Source organism: Aphis gossypii, unplaced genomic scaffold (assembly GCF_020184175.1).
Source record: "Aphis gossypii isolate Hap1 unplaced genomic scaffold, ASM2018417v2 Contig00409, whole genome shotgun sequence".
Classification (NCBI taxonomy): Eukaryota; Metazoa; Arthropoda; class Insecta; order Hemiptera; family Aphididae; genus Aphis; species Aphis gossypii.
In genome coordinates, this window is record NW_026083096.1 from 45,436 (window position 1) to 63,116 (window position 17,681).

The 17,681-nt window shown below is 28.4% G+C and overlaps 2 protein-coding genes across 2 annotated transcripts in view; one reads left to right on the forward strand and one right to left on the reverse strand.

Annotated features, from left to right (window-relative positions):
• Positions 1-17,681, forward strand: part of LOC126554047 (uncharacterized) — a 49,170-nt gene that overhangs the window by 20,558 nt on the left and 10,931 nt on the right. The window contains exons 7-10 of the mRNA XM_050209161.1: positions 956-1,171; positions 10,553-10,685; positions 13,840-13,919; positions 14,048-14,174. Coding sequence (XP_050065118.1) covers positions 956-1,171; positions 10,553-10,685; positions 13,840-13,919; positions 14,048-14,174 — 556 coding nt within the window. The remainder of the gene's footprint in view (positions 1-955; positions 1,172-10,552; positions 10,686-13,839; positions 13,920-14,047; positions 14,175-17,681) is intronic.
• Positions 16,078-16,981, reverse strand: LOC126554049 (uncharacterized). The gene has a single exon (XM_050209162.1). It carries the CDS (start codon positions 16,741-16,743, stop codon positions 16,078-16,080), a length of 666 nt encoding a protein of 221 aa, XP_050065119.1. The 5' UTR covers positions 16,744-16,981.

The window sequence follows — 17,681 nt, forward strand, 5'->3', positions numbered from 1 at the left end:
GAGTTTTGGGTGTCTATAAATCGGTTACTAAATAAAAATGAATAAGTCGATTATCACGTCTGAGAGTTCAGTTAGTTAACAGTTTTCATTGGGTGTAAAATATTGTGCCCGGTGTTTTTTTGTACTTTAAAAAATAAATATTTACCGAAAATGGTAGATGAGTTTCTAGTCATCAGTCATGATAACTATGATGTTTAATAACATAATATTGATAAATATTTTTTAATCTAATTAATTTAATCCAACTACAAAAACAAATTTCAACTACAAAATGATTAAAAATGGTTTCAAATCCCATATAACTTAAATTTTTAAAATTTCTTTTATCTTCAACCTTTAATTCGAAGAAAAAAATCAACAGTATGGTCTTGAAATAAAATACCAAGTTATACTACACAAACAATAGGTGTTATATTTCTTAATAATATGAAAAATAAGTAAAATTACTTATAACTGATCAAGTAATATAACTTATTGAAATAATTGTTATAATTTGATAAAATGTACAAAAAAAAATTATATAAAGTAATAAAGCAAATACCTATTAGTTGATAAGTATAATATGCGACAAAGATTAAACTTGTTGTATACAACTCAATAAGTCTCAGTTAGAACTAGTGTAGAACTAAAACTTCATAGAAATCAGTTTTACGAAACTTTATTTATAAGACATAATTAATTACAGAACTAGATAATTCTTAAAAATACTGGTACCTATTATAGATACCTAGATACACTAAGTGATTTAAGCTTGATGAATTATGATTGAATTTATGACGGCCATATATTTTTTTTAATAAATTTATAGGTTATTAATTTATTAGTTTGATCTAAATTCTAAAGTTAAGTAAAAACTAATCATTAGAAATATACCTACAATTTTTAAAATACTATATGATAATCACATTACGTTTATTTTTTAATTAAATTGTTTACCTTATTATATCATTCTCAGGAGAACAATATCACGAAGGACAAAATTCAAATATTGCATAAATTAAGGAGATGGTTAAATAATGAGAAGTTATGGACGGAGTTAGACGACGATATTTTGTATAGAAAACACATTTCTATGTACAAGTTCTTAGTACTTTTCACCATAAGTTCTGAACAAGGAGACAAATTAAGTAATATACTTAAAGCAATCGAAAAACCGGTCTTATCCATTGAAGTAAGTACAATATTATAGTTATCATTGAAAAAACAAATTGAAAAAGTCAACATTTAACATTGTTTACAACAACGGGCCTTACTAAGACGTACGTTGGACGCTAAGTCCTCCGGACCTTCGTGAGTGGGAAAATTTAAGTGACTAACAATTTGCTTATAATGCAGAGCACAATATAATAATAAAATAACAAGAAGAGCAATAAAATACAAATAATAATAAAAGGGATAACAATATTATAAAATCATTAATACAAGGTACAAGGGGAGGGGCTGGGATCACCGTCTGGCCTGTACCACTGCAACTGTGACTGTGGGTATTGAGGTGGTGATGAACGGCTGAGCTGTGGGATATCGCGAGCAAGCGATCGTTCGGAAAAGCCTTTTGTCGTACTGGACACTGGTGTGGAGCGACACGTACACGAACAAGCGAATGCGTAGCGGAGCAGCGAGTTGACACGTGGTTCACGTGTGTGCACCTGAGCGTAGCGCAATGCGTTGACAACAACAACCAAAGAACTCGTGAATCAACGGAGAACGGACTGTACAGCAACAGTAATTACACGTAGAGCAACGGAGCGCTAACGATACCAAAGCAACGCAAATAATCAAGCTTAAACGGCACAAAAAAAAACGTGGTTTTGCGTACAGATGGTACGGACGAGGAAACGCGTACACTTTCACGGACGGAACCGAACAGAAAGCACAACGAACGCACCGGTTCGCCAGCGACAAAACGCTGTTAACGACAGTCTAGCCAACATAGCATTGCGGCTGACGGCGCGTAGCGAACATGACCATAGTACATAGCGCGACATCCGACGGCGGCAACTCGACAGTCAAAAAGATCGAACAAATATGGTGATGCAGTATTTCATTGTTAGAATATTTTAATTACAATTGACACAATGTAAAAATGTAAATTACCATTATTTCAACTTGAGTTAACATTTTTAAATGAAAAAAAGTGGGAACCGTTTTGCTGTACATTAGATGCCGTGTGGACCACAATAATATAACTATAATAGCAGTGTTAAATTTGAATCCAATGATAGATATCATTACATTATACTAAAAACGATTCCGAATGGAGATAATTTGTCAGCCTAGGATATATTTCCAGTGGTTGATGAAAAAGGAGGTTTATGTTTTAACGGCCTGAATAAACCAAAGTTTAAGTCCTTTTCTAATGATTGTTTGCCTGATTTATGAAAAATTTTGTATTCAATTTGCAACTCTTAGCTACTGATATAAAAATTTTTATGATTCATACCCACAAAATAATTTGCAAATAATCATGATTTTGTCGAATTTTTGTCAATATTTGAACTTAAAAAGCCAATTAAAAAAAAATTTGTCTATGTATTCTTATAATTTTTGAATCACTTTAAGAATAACTTTTGAGTAACTTTGTATTCTATTTTCAAATATTTTGAATTAGCCAAAAAAATCGTATCGATATTTATAAAAAAAAAAAAATTAAACAAACACGAATACTTCAAATGCCTTAAAATAAGCAAAATATTTTGAAAATTATACCCTGTAAAGAAAATACCAACCATTGATTAAATGTACATAGATAGCCCACGTCAATTGGCATAATGGAAAGTAGTTAATTAATAACGCAACATGTCAATAGAGAGCGTATAGTGTCACGATTACAAATTAAATTATTATGATGGGAATAAAATACTAAAAATAAACAGTAACGCCGTAAATACTAAATCGTCGTCGTCTGCTGTTCATTCTTGGAAATTTGAGATAAGAAATAATGTAAAATCATATTCGTATAGCATAATATTATTACTTATTTATTTATATTTTTCATTTGATATTTCATACAGTTTTTAGTGTGTCGTGAATTAGTAGGACACATTTTGTGTAGTGAGAAAACTGAAAAGTAATTGTGTGTTTGTGTAGTGAAAATTGTTACCTTGTTGTTTCATGATATATTTATTATATATTTAATTCCTTATTAAAGACCAGAAAAGTGGGGGGAAATATAGTTTGTGCAGTCAGAAAAAAATCAATAAAAAAAACCCAGACTTAAAGAATTCAAAACAGGTTAATTATAATTACTAATAATAATATAAAATATTAAAATTTAAAATTTATAGTTATAGGTTAAGTAAAACAAAATACAATTTAAAAAAAATACATTGTTTGGTATACATTTTATAAATTGGATCAAACATTTTTTAATATTTTCAACTTAGATAACGTTTGAACTTTCATATTTCTAGATTTTCAGTTAAAATCTCTTAGTAATTTACATTGGATAAGATGCATTGTAACAAATTCTATGTGAGTGATACATTCTAAATCAATATCAAAATTAGGCCATATATTTTTAATTATTGATTTTTTAATACTTAATCCAATTTGTAGTTTATACGGTTTTTTTAAAACAATTTTTGACAGTAATTTTTGACATAGTGAAATGTAATTTGTAAAATTATCTGTAGGTACATTCAAGGCAAAGTGACCTGATTTTGATCCATATGCTCTACAAAAAATTAAATACTCTTCATCACTAAAATTAATTGGTGTAGCTGTTAGCATAAATTGTTGACATTTTTTACAATTGAACTTTTCAATGCATTTTTTACCCAAATATCCACTGAAATATCTATCAGAACACTTAGAAAGAGATACTACAGGAGTTTCAATAGATTCATCATCATCAAATGAAAAAGATAAAGATGAACAACTATTCATTGAGTCATCGTTATTATCATTATTTTCCCATACATTTGTATGTGAATCAACTATTAAGATATTATGGTCACTATCGGCTTCACAGTTTGAAGCTATTGAAGGTTTCATCAAATGCATTTTTGTCATCATTTTAAAAGTTATTCTAAAAGTCCTTGTAGTTGGATTGTTAGAATATCCACCTTTTTGCTGAAAAACTGAAAATGTGTTTTCAATCGCATCTTGATGTCACCTGCAGTTAGCAAATAATGAAAACCTATTTTCTTTTGTTCTTCATACACGCCCAATATTGCATTTATTGTCCACTCTAAGTCTCTAAACCATCAAAAGTATATGGCCGACCATGTCCTTTACATTTTTTTAATTGTGAACACCATTGTTTAGCTTCTTCTAACTGCAAACGTATTAATTGTCTTTCTTCAGAAATAGCACATTTATAAGGATTTGAACAATAAAGAGATTGACTATTCAAACAATCAAATAAGTTATTTATTTCTTTTACAAACTCAGCAGTATGGGCAGCAGTTGGTGATTTTAACTCTTGAGTCATAATACAAGTACGCATAGTGGCATACATTGAGTTACTAAATATTTGTAAAGCAAGTTTACAAGACATTTTTTTAAAAGGGCAAGGATTAATATGAGAGTCAGTAATTTTTAAAAGAGAGCGAGAAGTTGAACTACGTTTATCAATCATATATGTTTTTTTTATATCTTGAAAAGAAACTCTATTATTTTTAAATATTAAATCACTGGTTAAAAAATTATTTCTTATATTTTTTATAAGATGTGGAACGTCATAAACTGAAAATATTTTATTTCCATTTACATCAATCCAGGGTTTGTCCTTAGTAAAACCAAGTTTGGTTAAAGCAGATCTATTGTTAGGTCCTTGATCACATATAATAGCTTTCACCTGGAGCTTACAATTTATCAACTGATTAATCTGTTCTAAAATTATTTCTGATAGAGTTGTGGCTTTCATTGACGTAGAAGATAAAAAATATGATACTGGTAATTTCCATGATGAATAAATACCTCTTATCATAAATACCATGGCTTGACTAGCCATGGCTGAAGTCCTCCCAAATGTTCCTAAATCTTCAAAACCTTCTACAATATCTAAAACTTTTGAATATTCTAAAAATCGTTTTATTTTCATTTCATCAAATATTAAGGTACAAAATGTTTCTTCATATGTCATTGAGCTAACTTTCATTTTTATTTGTTGATATAAATTAGAATTAAAACCTGGCTTAAACTTAGAAGCACCAACCCAACGTTTAATAGTTGCTAAACCAGGTAAATTTATTTTTGTTGATCTGAGAAATTTATAAGCTGATGGAGACTTGTAATAAAGTCTAAGGGAAAAATCTTTTTCTAGGTTTGTCCATGGTTTTTTGCTAATGTTTTGACGGATTTGCATTTTAACTAGAGTTTGAGAATCTGTTGATGGAAAACTTGAAGAATTAAAAATATTTTTGTTTTTAAATAAATGTCTTGAATTTTTGAGATTTTTTTTAAGTTTTGCTATGGTTGAACGTTTATTTGCTATCACTTTTTGTTTAAATTCCAGTTTTTTTTTCATTTTTTGTAAGTCATTTAATTGTTTTTTTGTAGTTTCTGTTAGTTTCTGAATTTGTTTTTCAAAATTAGATGAAGATTCTGGCATAGTAAGTGTACTATCTAACCATGATCGAGTTTTTGGAGTTAAAATTGGTGTGTGGTCATTTGATCCTATTGTTAAATTAGTTTTTGTTGGTGTTTGAAAATGAATAGATTTTGGTGATTTAAAGTCAAGACAACTTGAATCAGAATTATCAATAAGTGAAGAGTTTGTAGAAAAATATTTTTGTTTAACTGGAGTTGTTTTAAATAATGAAGGAGACACTGGAATTGATTCATAATTTGAAGAAGATGGATCTAAATTGCACATGTTCTCATGAGGTTTATAAGTGTATTGTTTTTTTGGCGAGCGTACATGAAATGGCACTGGTACAGCAGTTCGCTTTAAAATTTTTTTTGAGAAATTTGAATAATCGTCAGATAAAAAGTGATCAGAACAAATCTTTTTTTTCCTTAAATCTTCAATTTCTAAATGTATAAGATCTGAGTTTCCTATATATTGTAACAGTCATAGAAATTATAATATTAAATATTATGAAATTCAAACAATACATTTCTTTGGATTGAATAATAATGAATAATAATTTTAATTATTCATATAAATTATATTTGGTTTAATATAATTTGGTAAAATAAAAACAAAATAAATTGATATAGATATATTCATTTTAGATTCTGAGCAAGGCAAATATAAATAAAATAAAATAAAAAAATATTTTGGCTCAGAATTGTTTTTTGTATACAATCATTAATAAATTATATATATAATAAAATAAACAAAATTTTATATATGATCAATGATACAATAATATATCAATTAAATCAAACTTAACACCAAGAGCGTCTCTGGCTCTATTTTCAAGGGGGGGGGGCGACTTATTGATACAATTTTAAAAAAAAACCAAAAATACAAAAATGTATATGTTAACCTATTTAAACAACTAAGAGCGCTATTCTAAAATGTTTAATTATTTTACTTTATTCGGTGTACACTTATTGTATCATAATTACATATAATTACGAAAATATTAAAGTAGGTACTATTAAATAGAAATAAAAACAGAGGCTCTGGGGAGGGCGATCGCCCCATCGCCCCCCCCCCCCCCCCAGAAATACGCCCTTGCTTAACACATCCATTGTAGTGGTCCATTCAATGCTGTACACTGTACAGCAGTGATAATTACCTTTGTTTTTACTAATAGTTTTAAAAAATATTTTAAATTTGATTAATGTTAACCAACTACACCCAATTTTCTACCAGAAACCACTCTCAAAGTTAAATATCAATGAAATTTTACTGATATAGATATTAGATCGTCTATACATACTCATAGAAAATAACATATACTGGCATACAGTAGATATATTATAATATTAAATATTATAATTTGTAATTTAATTAAAATTTGTTTAACAATGTTTTGCAACAAAATAATTGGTATCACGTATTTACCAGAATTTGTAATCCATTGTCTCGATCTTTCTAAATCTTTTGGAAATCCAAATAAACTTAAGTTTGAATTATGTCTTGGATTCTTCCCACATAAATAATAAACACATTTGTTTCCACGAGACATTTTGATGTTGTGTTAATACTTATTCCCAGCCTCCCAGGTTTAGTTATTGTTATTACAAAATTAATATTAAATTTAATACCCAACAGACGCATAAAATTCATAAATCGATATGATTGATATTTGACATTTGTCAATAATGCAAATATAATTTTATAGAATTATATTTTCGCTTATCAATTTATCATTTTATCATACCCATTGTAAAATTCGAACCATTGATCGAGTGATCATAGTTGCAACGAGTTAAAATCTAAAATCAAATCACCACCTGGTGGCAGAAATCCAGAACTAAAATATTTCAGATCCAAATCCATTCAAAAATCGATGCCAATAAATCACATAGCGTGGCCTATCTATGTATATTTAATCAATGTACCAACCTAAAAACTGGTGAAATCTTCAAGTATCTATGACTAATACTTTTTAAAAAATAACAAATATTTAAAATCGTTTGAGGATAAATCGTTATCGCTACGCAATTTCATAAAAATGTAAAATTCATACGCACATAACATTTTTCCTATAATGATGATTCGAGTTCTCTCTAAAGTTATTTGAAGGAAAACTTATAGAAAACTTAATGTTGAATTTTTAACATAAGATATAAATAAAAAAGATTTTATGATTTTTAACTACAAAATTACTTGCAAATTTTCGCGATTTTGACAAATTTCATAAAAATTTGAACTATAAACGCTTATAAAAGAAAATTGTGATTAACGATTTTTGATTTTTTTTTAAATACAATAAGAAAAGCTCATAAGAAACCTTGCATTAAATTGTCAAGTTTTTGGTGATCCAAATTTTTTTAAATCGACACTTCAAAAAAAAATTAAAAAATGAGGAAAATTGAAAATTTCAGTTGTCTATGAATAGTTCAAAAAAGTCAAAATATTTTAGAAATTTAACTTTATATAGACTAACATTAATAAATACTAATATTAATACTATTATTCAACATTTCAAGTATTTACAGTGGTTCATTATTATAGAGTTACAACGATATAAAAAAATTGATTTGGTCAAAAACTTATTTTGCTTAAAAATTCCCGTTTTCCGTCACTTTTTTTTGAAAATTTTTGAAAAATGTTTATCTTAAGAGAGTTCAGAATCTAAAATAAGTTATATAGTTTAATAAGTTAAAATAATTTTGTTTGATTTATTAAATGACGCTTTGCCCGTATGTATTGTTTACGTATAACATAGCAAATTTTTGTTCACTAGTTTCAATAGAATGCCGTTAGTTTTGACATTAGAGTAAATTGACCTATTATAAAATTTAAAGGTAAAACTATTATCTAGAATCGCACGTAGATTTCCATTTATATTATGATTTTAAAGTATGTTTTGATCTTACATGCGTGTAAACTGTAAGATGGAGACATCACATGGGGTAGGAGATCCTCGTACCTTGTAATGTTTAATGATCTTACGTCGCTTACGATCGCTTATGATCGCTTGGTAAATAGGTCGAAGTATATTTTCGTCGCGAAACAAAAATATTACTTTAAGAAAGTTACCTATGTATGAACCTATAAATTTACAATAATTATTATTATAGGTTTTGCTATTAAGTTGAATAATAGCATGTATTTATTTACATCCAGCTTTATTAGGTATTGCACAATATCTATACGATTATAGTATGTTATGATAATAAATTTTATTTATATTATTATTTTATTTAGTTATTTATCTGGAATAAAAATAATATGTTGCCTCTATAGTCTGTACTACATACAGGAGTGCATTGTGTTTCAGTTGACTATGATAGACGGTGTAGTCTAGTGCTATTTGTATAGATAACGCAAAAATACAAAAAAATACATTTAACATGACTCTAGATTATATTAGGTCTTAAAGTGAAAGAGGAAAAACTATTTAAGAATATGTTAAAAATGTAAAAAAAAATTAAAGCAATAATAATATATTCAGGTAAATATTCTTTTTTAATTTTTTTAATTTAACCTAAATAGCACATATTCATTTGCCGGACATTGCCAAAAGCGTAAAAGGAAGTTTAAAGGAGCTTGCTAAGAATATTGAACTCTACAGTAGATACTCAATCTGTTGTAGCAATTATTACTTTAAAGATAATAATAATGATTAATAATCAATAACTAAATGTTTATAGTATAATACATTTTATAATCTAATATAATTTTAAATATTTTAGTTAAATAGAATAGCAGTTTCCGGTCAAATGCCCGACGTACGATAAATGAAAATTACTATTCTGCGCGTAAAATAACGCGAAAATACAGCAAAAACCTCAATCACTATAATATGATCTTGTAATACCAGGTGTGAAGTCATTTATACTATTTAATTCTTTCGGTGATGAACAGGAAACCTGAGATCGTTTTCTTCTATTTCCCACGGAAAAAAATTTGCAAAAAATGTCTGAATGCGATCATTGATATGCAAATGGAACATTTTCATACTCCCCGTCTATTTTTACTCAACCATTTACTATTCACGGAATTCAATCTTAAAAAGTTTTACCTTCGGTGTATGCACTTTTATCAAATAAAAAAAAAACATATATTCGTTTATTACAATGCCTAAAAACATTAAACAGCAACTTAAAATCAAAAACCATCATGTTAGATTTTGAAATACAGCAATTAATGCTTTCAAAAAAGAATTCGGTGATATCAAAATTCGTGATTGTCATTTTCACTTTGCACAATCTCTTTGGAGATCATTCAAGAATGTGGTTTATCAAAACAATACAAAGAAAATCCAATTTTAGCATTTGAAATAAATTAAATTAGACGCCTTAGCATATGTTCCTGTTGATTCTGTTTTTACTTATTAGATGTTTTAAACATTGGATTGACACTCCTTTTCACCGAAAACTGGAATCTGATTTATCACGATTACTTAACTAGTTTGAAGAAACACGGGTTGGCAAAATGGACAGAAAAAGAAAAAATTCAAATTATTTGATTACAATTTAAAATTGCATAAAATGAATATAACTTTCCACAAACCAATCAATAGAAGGATTGCATAATGGTTTAGAAATCGCTAGAAAATGGAGGAAGTATAATGACACCGCTGAAAGGATAAATGCAATATGTATTATGTAAAACATTTGATAATAGAACATTGATGAATATGTACCAACGATGATAGCTCACAACTTAAAATGTTTTTCACATATATTATTATTTATAACTTATAATTATTTGTACACATATTTTTTTTTAAACAAATTACGACGAAAAATTATTTTTATATGCTACATATATTATTTTGAAAAAGACCAATTGACTGTTAAATTTTATACTTATTTGAACTAATAATTAATTAAGCAAATAGTGTTCATATTATTAAATGGTGATCATGCAATCAGATCTAAGATCTCCAGGGATGGTGTTTGGGCTTTGCTAAACTGTTTATACTTTAGTAGTTTCATGTCAGTACTAATATTTCTCTAAAAAATTTTATAACATTTTCAGGATAGATTATTAAACTATAAAGCAACTCAATTAGCATTGGACCATATTGTTAAACCATGCATAGAAATGACAGATTACAATGAGGATATGTGTAAAGAATTGAATAAATATAATAGTAATACAGAAATAACAAGTAATATATTATTATATCATGAATAATATTATAATTGTTAATAATATATATATATGTATATATATACATATATATCTATATAAAAATAGTTTTAAATAAAAAATATACGTTTGTTTGGGCGCCATTTTGGTTAGGTTACCACGACTCTAGACCGAGTTCCTCCCGTCCCACCCTCGTCGCGCATGTGGTGCCCTCCGTCGCTAACTAATGCGAACAATAACGCTGCGCCAACCAGTCTTGATGATATGCGTGACGCGTGTCGTGTCTCTGCCTGTTTCTATCATCCCGTGGGGTTTTTTGGTGTTCGACGGATTTGCAGTCCGACCGTCTTTTTTCTCCTCCGCTCGTGCTTGCTGTTTGTATCGCCGTGATAGACAGCCATCCATTTGTCGTTCGTGGGCCAGATCGTGACCCGTTTGTTCCACCGTGCCACGTTTGTGTTAAGAATCGCTCCCTATTCGATAACGTCCGCTCCCGTGCGCCCCTAGTGCTACGTGTGTCGTATTATTTCTGCGTGTTTGTGTCACGTGTCGTGCCACGGTGCCGTTGTCCGCGTCTGTTATAGCCTGCCGAACAACGCTCATCCGCCTTTTACCACAAGGTTTCGGCACATTCCACCCGCTCCCGTGCACACGCTGGTGCTCGTTCGGGCAGCCGGCTACAATAGTGCTAACTGCTTAGTTTGCTGAAACGCCGTCCGGATATCCAGTCAGTTGGTAGCAGCACCGGAGGCCGCCGCAGCAAGCGTCAGCTGTTCAGTCCTTATCAGCTTATCACCACCAGATAACATTAATCTTTTTGTTGTCATTAGTTAATTTCACGATGTAGAGAAGATAAGGTGATACCACTCGTAAATATTCTGGATGCCAATTTGGACGGCAGTTTGATAGTACATCGGGAGCGCGATAGGTAGCGCCACCATTCGCCCGGAGGTCTATTTTACCTTTTTGTTGCACGTAAAATCATGAGGTTTTTTTAGGATTTAGGATTTTCTTTATAAAAAAATGTAAGATTTTGAAGTTAAAACTTACCAAGTGTTAAACATGATTCACTGACTATAAATAGTTTTATAAATCATATTTCAATATGTTTATATCAATGGTAAGAACTATTTTCTATAATTAAAATAATAGAATAGGAATACCTACCTTCTATTTACATTTCACTAATATTTATATTTATCAATTAGTCAGACAGGAGTCATGAAACATTAAATTAGTAATATTAAAATATATCAATAACTTATTAACTAATAAATAAACATTTTTTTACATGCTACTTGTATAATTATTAAAATAATGAAAAACTAACAATTATTAAGTAAGTATTAATAATTATCTAAAAATAAAACTATAATGGGTTGGTAAAATGTAGTATTATAAAATTAAAATTAAAAATATCTTTTTCATTTTGTAATTATATATATTATAATTTTGATTGCTTGGCTGGTTTTTTTTTGTTTTTTATTTTTTTCTCTAGCTGTATTTTCTATTGTACTTTTATTCCAAACTTCTCGAGTTTTATCATCCTAAATTATGATTTATAATTTATATTAAATGATTTTATCGATATTATAATAAGTGTAATTTATTGGTATATTAATATTATGTATTATAAATGGAAATCTCTATGAATTCAATTTATAAATGTGTAAGTAATAATATAGCAACACACACATCTTTAGAAGGACCAATAAATTATCAACTTGAAAAATAAATAAAATTTAAATACCTTTGGTGAACTAAATAATGTTGGGGTTTTTTCATTACTCAATTTTAATTTTTTTGACTCGCTAGCATAACCTGTTTTACACCCAGGTACATAACACTTTTTTGGCATTGTTAAAATTATTTTTATTTTCACAACTGAATATATAAACAAGGTTTAAAACTTTAATGTTGTTTAAAATCATCAAAGTTGTGGTAAATTATCTTATCTAAACCATAAATCATGATCATTCAATTGCTTTGTAACTAATTTTATTACTGGTATTTACAAATAAATAAACTAATATTAGAAAATTGTATTTATTTAAATTAATGTTCAATAACATCATTTATATCTATTTAACATTATATGATTGATACAATAATATTAGCTTGTATTACATCTATAAAATAATAATATATTCCTCTTATTTTATATTCATATTATAAACATTATATTTACATTTAAATATATTTTCAAATATTTAATAATACATTGTCGTATAACAACTTAAAATAAAATAGGCCTCCGGGCGAATAGTGGCGTACTCTGTTGAGAGATTTCCGAACTCCTGGTTACAACCTGTACATTTTGGCATCCATTTTTTTTACATTGTGAGATAGGGAAGTGGTGTCACTTTATCTTCTCTACATCGTGGTTAATTGTATATGATCGACACATTGTGTCACATATTTGTATTATTATTAGTATATCTTTATATCAATATTTTGTTAGGTATGATCATACCCCCCACCTCTAGTAAATATTATACTTAATTTATTTCACAGTAATAGATGTTCGTTGTCTCGTCTCTACATTTAAATTATAGTTATTTTCTACACCCTATTTTCTTCCTGTCAAATATTATCTGCACGTCGCAAGTACCGCGCGGCCAGCTTACGAAAGCCGACTCAATAGCTCCGCGACGGTGCGACAACGTTTTTTGAAAATAAATATATTAATATTCATTTAACAATACTTAGTCCCATATAAAGCAAAGTAAGATATCAATAATAAAATATTAACTAAAATTATTTATCATTGAATAATATTTGACTACCTACATTGATATTTAGTACTACATTGTATTATATTATTAATTATACATAAGTAAACCATTAAGTATTATTTATACTTCATTTACTCCATCAAATTTCTGTATGATTTAATAATATCTAAAAAAAAAAGGTCTTGGTTTTTTTTTTAAAAAAGTAACCTTTTATATTTAAGATACAATTGTTTATTCGTTTAACAACAATAAGTTCCGTGTAAAGGCAATACAAAAAATCAGTATCTAATAAAATATTTGCTTATTTAAATTTTTTATTATTGAATATTATTTGAATACATTGATATATCATTGATTAAAAATAATTACACTAATATCTATTATTTATAACTAACTTACTCAATTCAATTATTTCATGATTACCTATGTATTTTTTAGGTATTGAGTCCACAATCATAAATAAATTACATTTTTTATACAATATGAACACAGCTGATGTAATAGCTATGCTTAAAACAGTAAGATTTTTACAAATATAATTTAAATTAAACTTTAAATGTAGAAACTTTGATTTGAGTACACAATTATAACTACCTGGTAGTTTATAAGTGTATGATTATATTGCTTAATATTTACATTGTTTCAGGAACTAACGACAGATAATCATATTATTAACGAAAATGTATTACATTTAATTTTGAGTACGGTTTTAGACATCAACATCAACACTGCATCATATAATTACAAAATCCATTTAAGTAAATTCGATGAAGGTATGTCTACTGCAAAGTGCAATAATATACTATCTTTATGGTCTTGATAATATATATTTTGAAATTAGGACGTTTCTACATCAATCATTATTAAACTATTCATCACTGTTTTGTATCGATAATTTACCATTCATGATTTAAATCGTGAATTTTTGTTAATTTACTAACACAAAACTTTGAATAAAGATCTAGAAAATTAACATATTATTTTCATATTACAGTTACAAATATTGTCTTATGTATGCATACAAATTGATTTAGATTGACTCAAATTCCATAATTGTATTGAATCAAAAATTGAATAACAGTAAAATATATACAAATATAATTAATATATTAATGTATTATGTAATACAGCCCAATATTTTTAGATATCACAATCTATATTAAATGACTGACTGACAAACTACCTAGTCTAGATATTAATGGTTATTTTCACAAGGTATATTGTATGCAATCACTAAAAATATACATTAAAATATAAATCATAATTAGGGAACGGATATTAATGCCAATTGCATTTTTTTCTGTAAGACCGAAAATATTGCTCTCCAAACACAAAATTCATTTCATACATCAAAAAATTAAAAAATATAACTTTTATTTTGTATTTTTTGATATTTTTAGTGCATTTTTATGTTTTTAAGTCGTTTTTATATTAGAATGAATAACATTCAGTTAACATTCATTCTAAAAGAATAAAAATAAATATTTATTATGTTTTTAATGATCGGAAAAATGTTACGCCAGACGAAATTATTGTAGAAACGTGTAGGCACTAGGTATATACAATATACACACATACAACAGAAATTGTATAATATTATTCATTATTTTTAAATAATTTTCTGGATAATAAAAAGATAGTAAAACTAGAAGATGCTGAAAATTATATGAATAATTAATACCTATGAATAAGAGTTTTTATGAATATAATTGAACACATTTATTCAAAGTAAAAAATAATTTTAAGAGCATTTTTTTAGTGCATTTTTAAAAATTATTTCTGTTATTAGTGCATTAAATCATATTTTTTAAAGGTATTTTTATTACTTTAGAGCATTCAAATCAGTCCCCTAACTCATAATGGTAGGTTATGTTTTTGCCTCAAACGCTGGAGTATGTTTTAATTATTTTTGTTTTAGATCCAACTCCTATTCACGGAAAATTTAGTGATGAAAATTCATAAATAGTAGGCATACTGTTTCGTTTTTATTAGAAATAAAATTTTTTTAACATAAAAGCATAATTATTATTACGTGTATAATGTGATATTGCCATACTAATTTATTTGATAATCACAACAGTTGTGACTATTCGTGATATTTGACCAGACTATACTTAGTACAACGCTCTAAGTTTTCGGTTGAGACACATTATATTTAAATTATTTTTGATATTTGCCTTGGTTTTAACCTGATTTTATCACATACTTAAATACTTTATCCTCTGACTCACCTCCAAGTAACCTTAGTTACTTTAGTAACTTTAGTAGGTTACCGGTATTTTTCCCGAATCAAAATTCCCGAATGGACTTTTTCCCGAATGGTATTTTATCCGAAAATCCGAAAACCCGAAACCTTTTTTACCGAACACCTTTTACCCGAATCGATTTTAAAATCGATATATTGTAATGCATATAAAAATAAAAATAATTTAAAAAAAAGTATAATAATATAATAAATGCTGTGGCGTTATCATTAAATATTTAAAATCGACAAATTATAATGCATATAAAAATAAAAATTATTTAAAAAAAAACTAAAAATTATAATAACATAATAAATGCTGTTGCGTTATCGTTGAATATTTTAAAATCGACAAATTATATGCATATAAAAATAAAAATTATTTAAAAAAAAACTAAAAAGTATAATAACATAATAAATCGTTAAAAACAAAATTACAAAACAATATTATGTGCGATTGCCCTCAGAAATTGTAACGGCTGGTATGTATTAAATTCAGCAGTAATGGACATTATTCGTTTTTGAAAATCCCGCCATTTTCTTTTTGGCTGTGCTCTAACTTTTCGTCCTAAACTCAGCTCCGCGATCATTATCTCAGCATCAGCTTGTTCTTTTTGGATCTCACCGAGAGCGGAGTAAAGATCTGGATGATGTTTTCCAATAACAAGCTGGAAGCGATTGTGCCACCCCTCACTTACATTGTTGGTTTTGTGTGAACCAGTTAGAGCGGCTTGGTGCTGATTCCAAATTTCTGGCGGATAACGTGGAAGAATTCCTCGTCTTCGCCCTCTAGCTATTACTCCTACAACATAATTTTTTTCAAAATATTCCAAAATTGGTAATAAATCTTCAGGCGCGTCATTTTTCAAAAGCGAGAAAATGCGAGGTACTTCAGCCAAAGGTACGAATGCCAACGCTAGCATCATATGACTGTACATTTTTAATGAACGATCATCAGGGTCATTGTATGTGGCTTGAAGACCAACAGATTGAATTTGTCGATACATTGATTGACCGAAATGAAAAAAGCAACAACTGAGAGGACAATTTGGATAAACTTCTTGACAAGCGTTGATTATAGATTTTTCAAAGTCAGTCATGATCTTAGCCGGTTCACAAACAATCCTGTGTTCGTTAAATGAAGATTGTACTGCTTTTAGCACAGTGGCATACTGAACCGTTTCTTTTGACGACAACAGTGCATAGACAAATGGAATAGCAACTGTGTCATGAGCATCGTGTTGTTTGCATGTTCCCAGAATCGTGAAAACTTGTGTGAAAATAGTGGGACACACCTAAGAATTATGAAACAAAATCATATTGTTATATAATTACATACAATGCCTACTTCAATAGATAAATAAGAGATATTAATAAGAGATAATTAAGAGATATTAAGAAATGAAGAATAGCCGCGTGACGTCATTGGGCCTTACTCGTCGGAATTGCCTATCTCATACGTGTAAAAGTTGCTCGCTTCACACAACGATTTACCCACCTAAAAATTTTATTTTTGAAATTTAATTTACGTAGCAATGTGTGATTTTATGTGTTAAAGACGATGCAAGTATCAGAATTTCAATAAAACGTTTAATTTTTCAAATATTAAAAATCTTAAGAGACATTTTTGTTAAACGCCGCGTCATGACACCCGGACACCGTTGTTCGCCGCGACGCTCGCGACGTATACGGCGTATACCGGCGTACCCGTACCAATACACCACTGATTAACACATCATAGACATATACCTAGGTAATAAACTAATAAATATAATAAAATCCATCAAACCTTAAAAGTCCCGTCTAAAAACCAGCAATCACTCCGGGCCAATAATTCTAAATTTCTCCGAGTCGAGAACACAACGACTTTACCTTCATTGACGGAATCATCATCAAGTGAATCGTAAATTAAAAAATGTTCACCCGTAAGCGTCTTTTGATACCGATCGGGAAGAGTACCAAAGTCATTAAGTGTTTTTGGATTGGGTGGCAAATTTTTCCTTAGGTATGTGTAAAATACATAAAAATTAAATTGGAT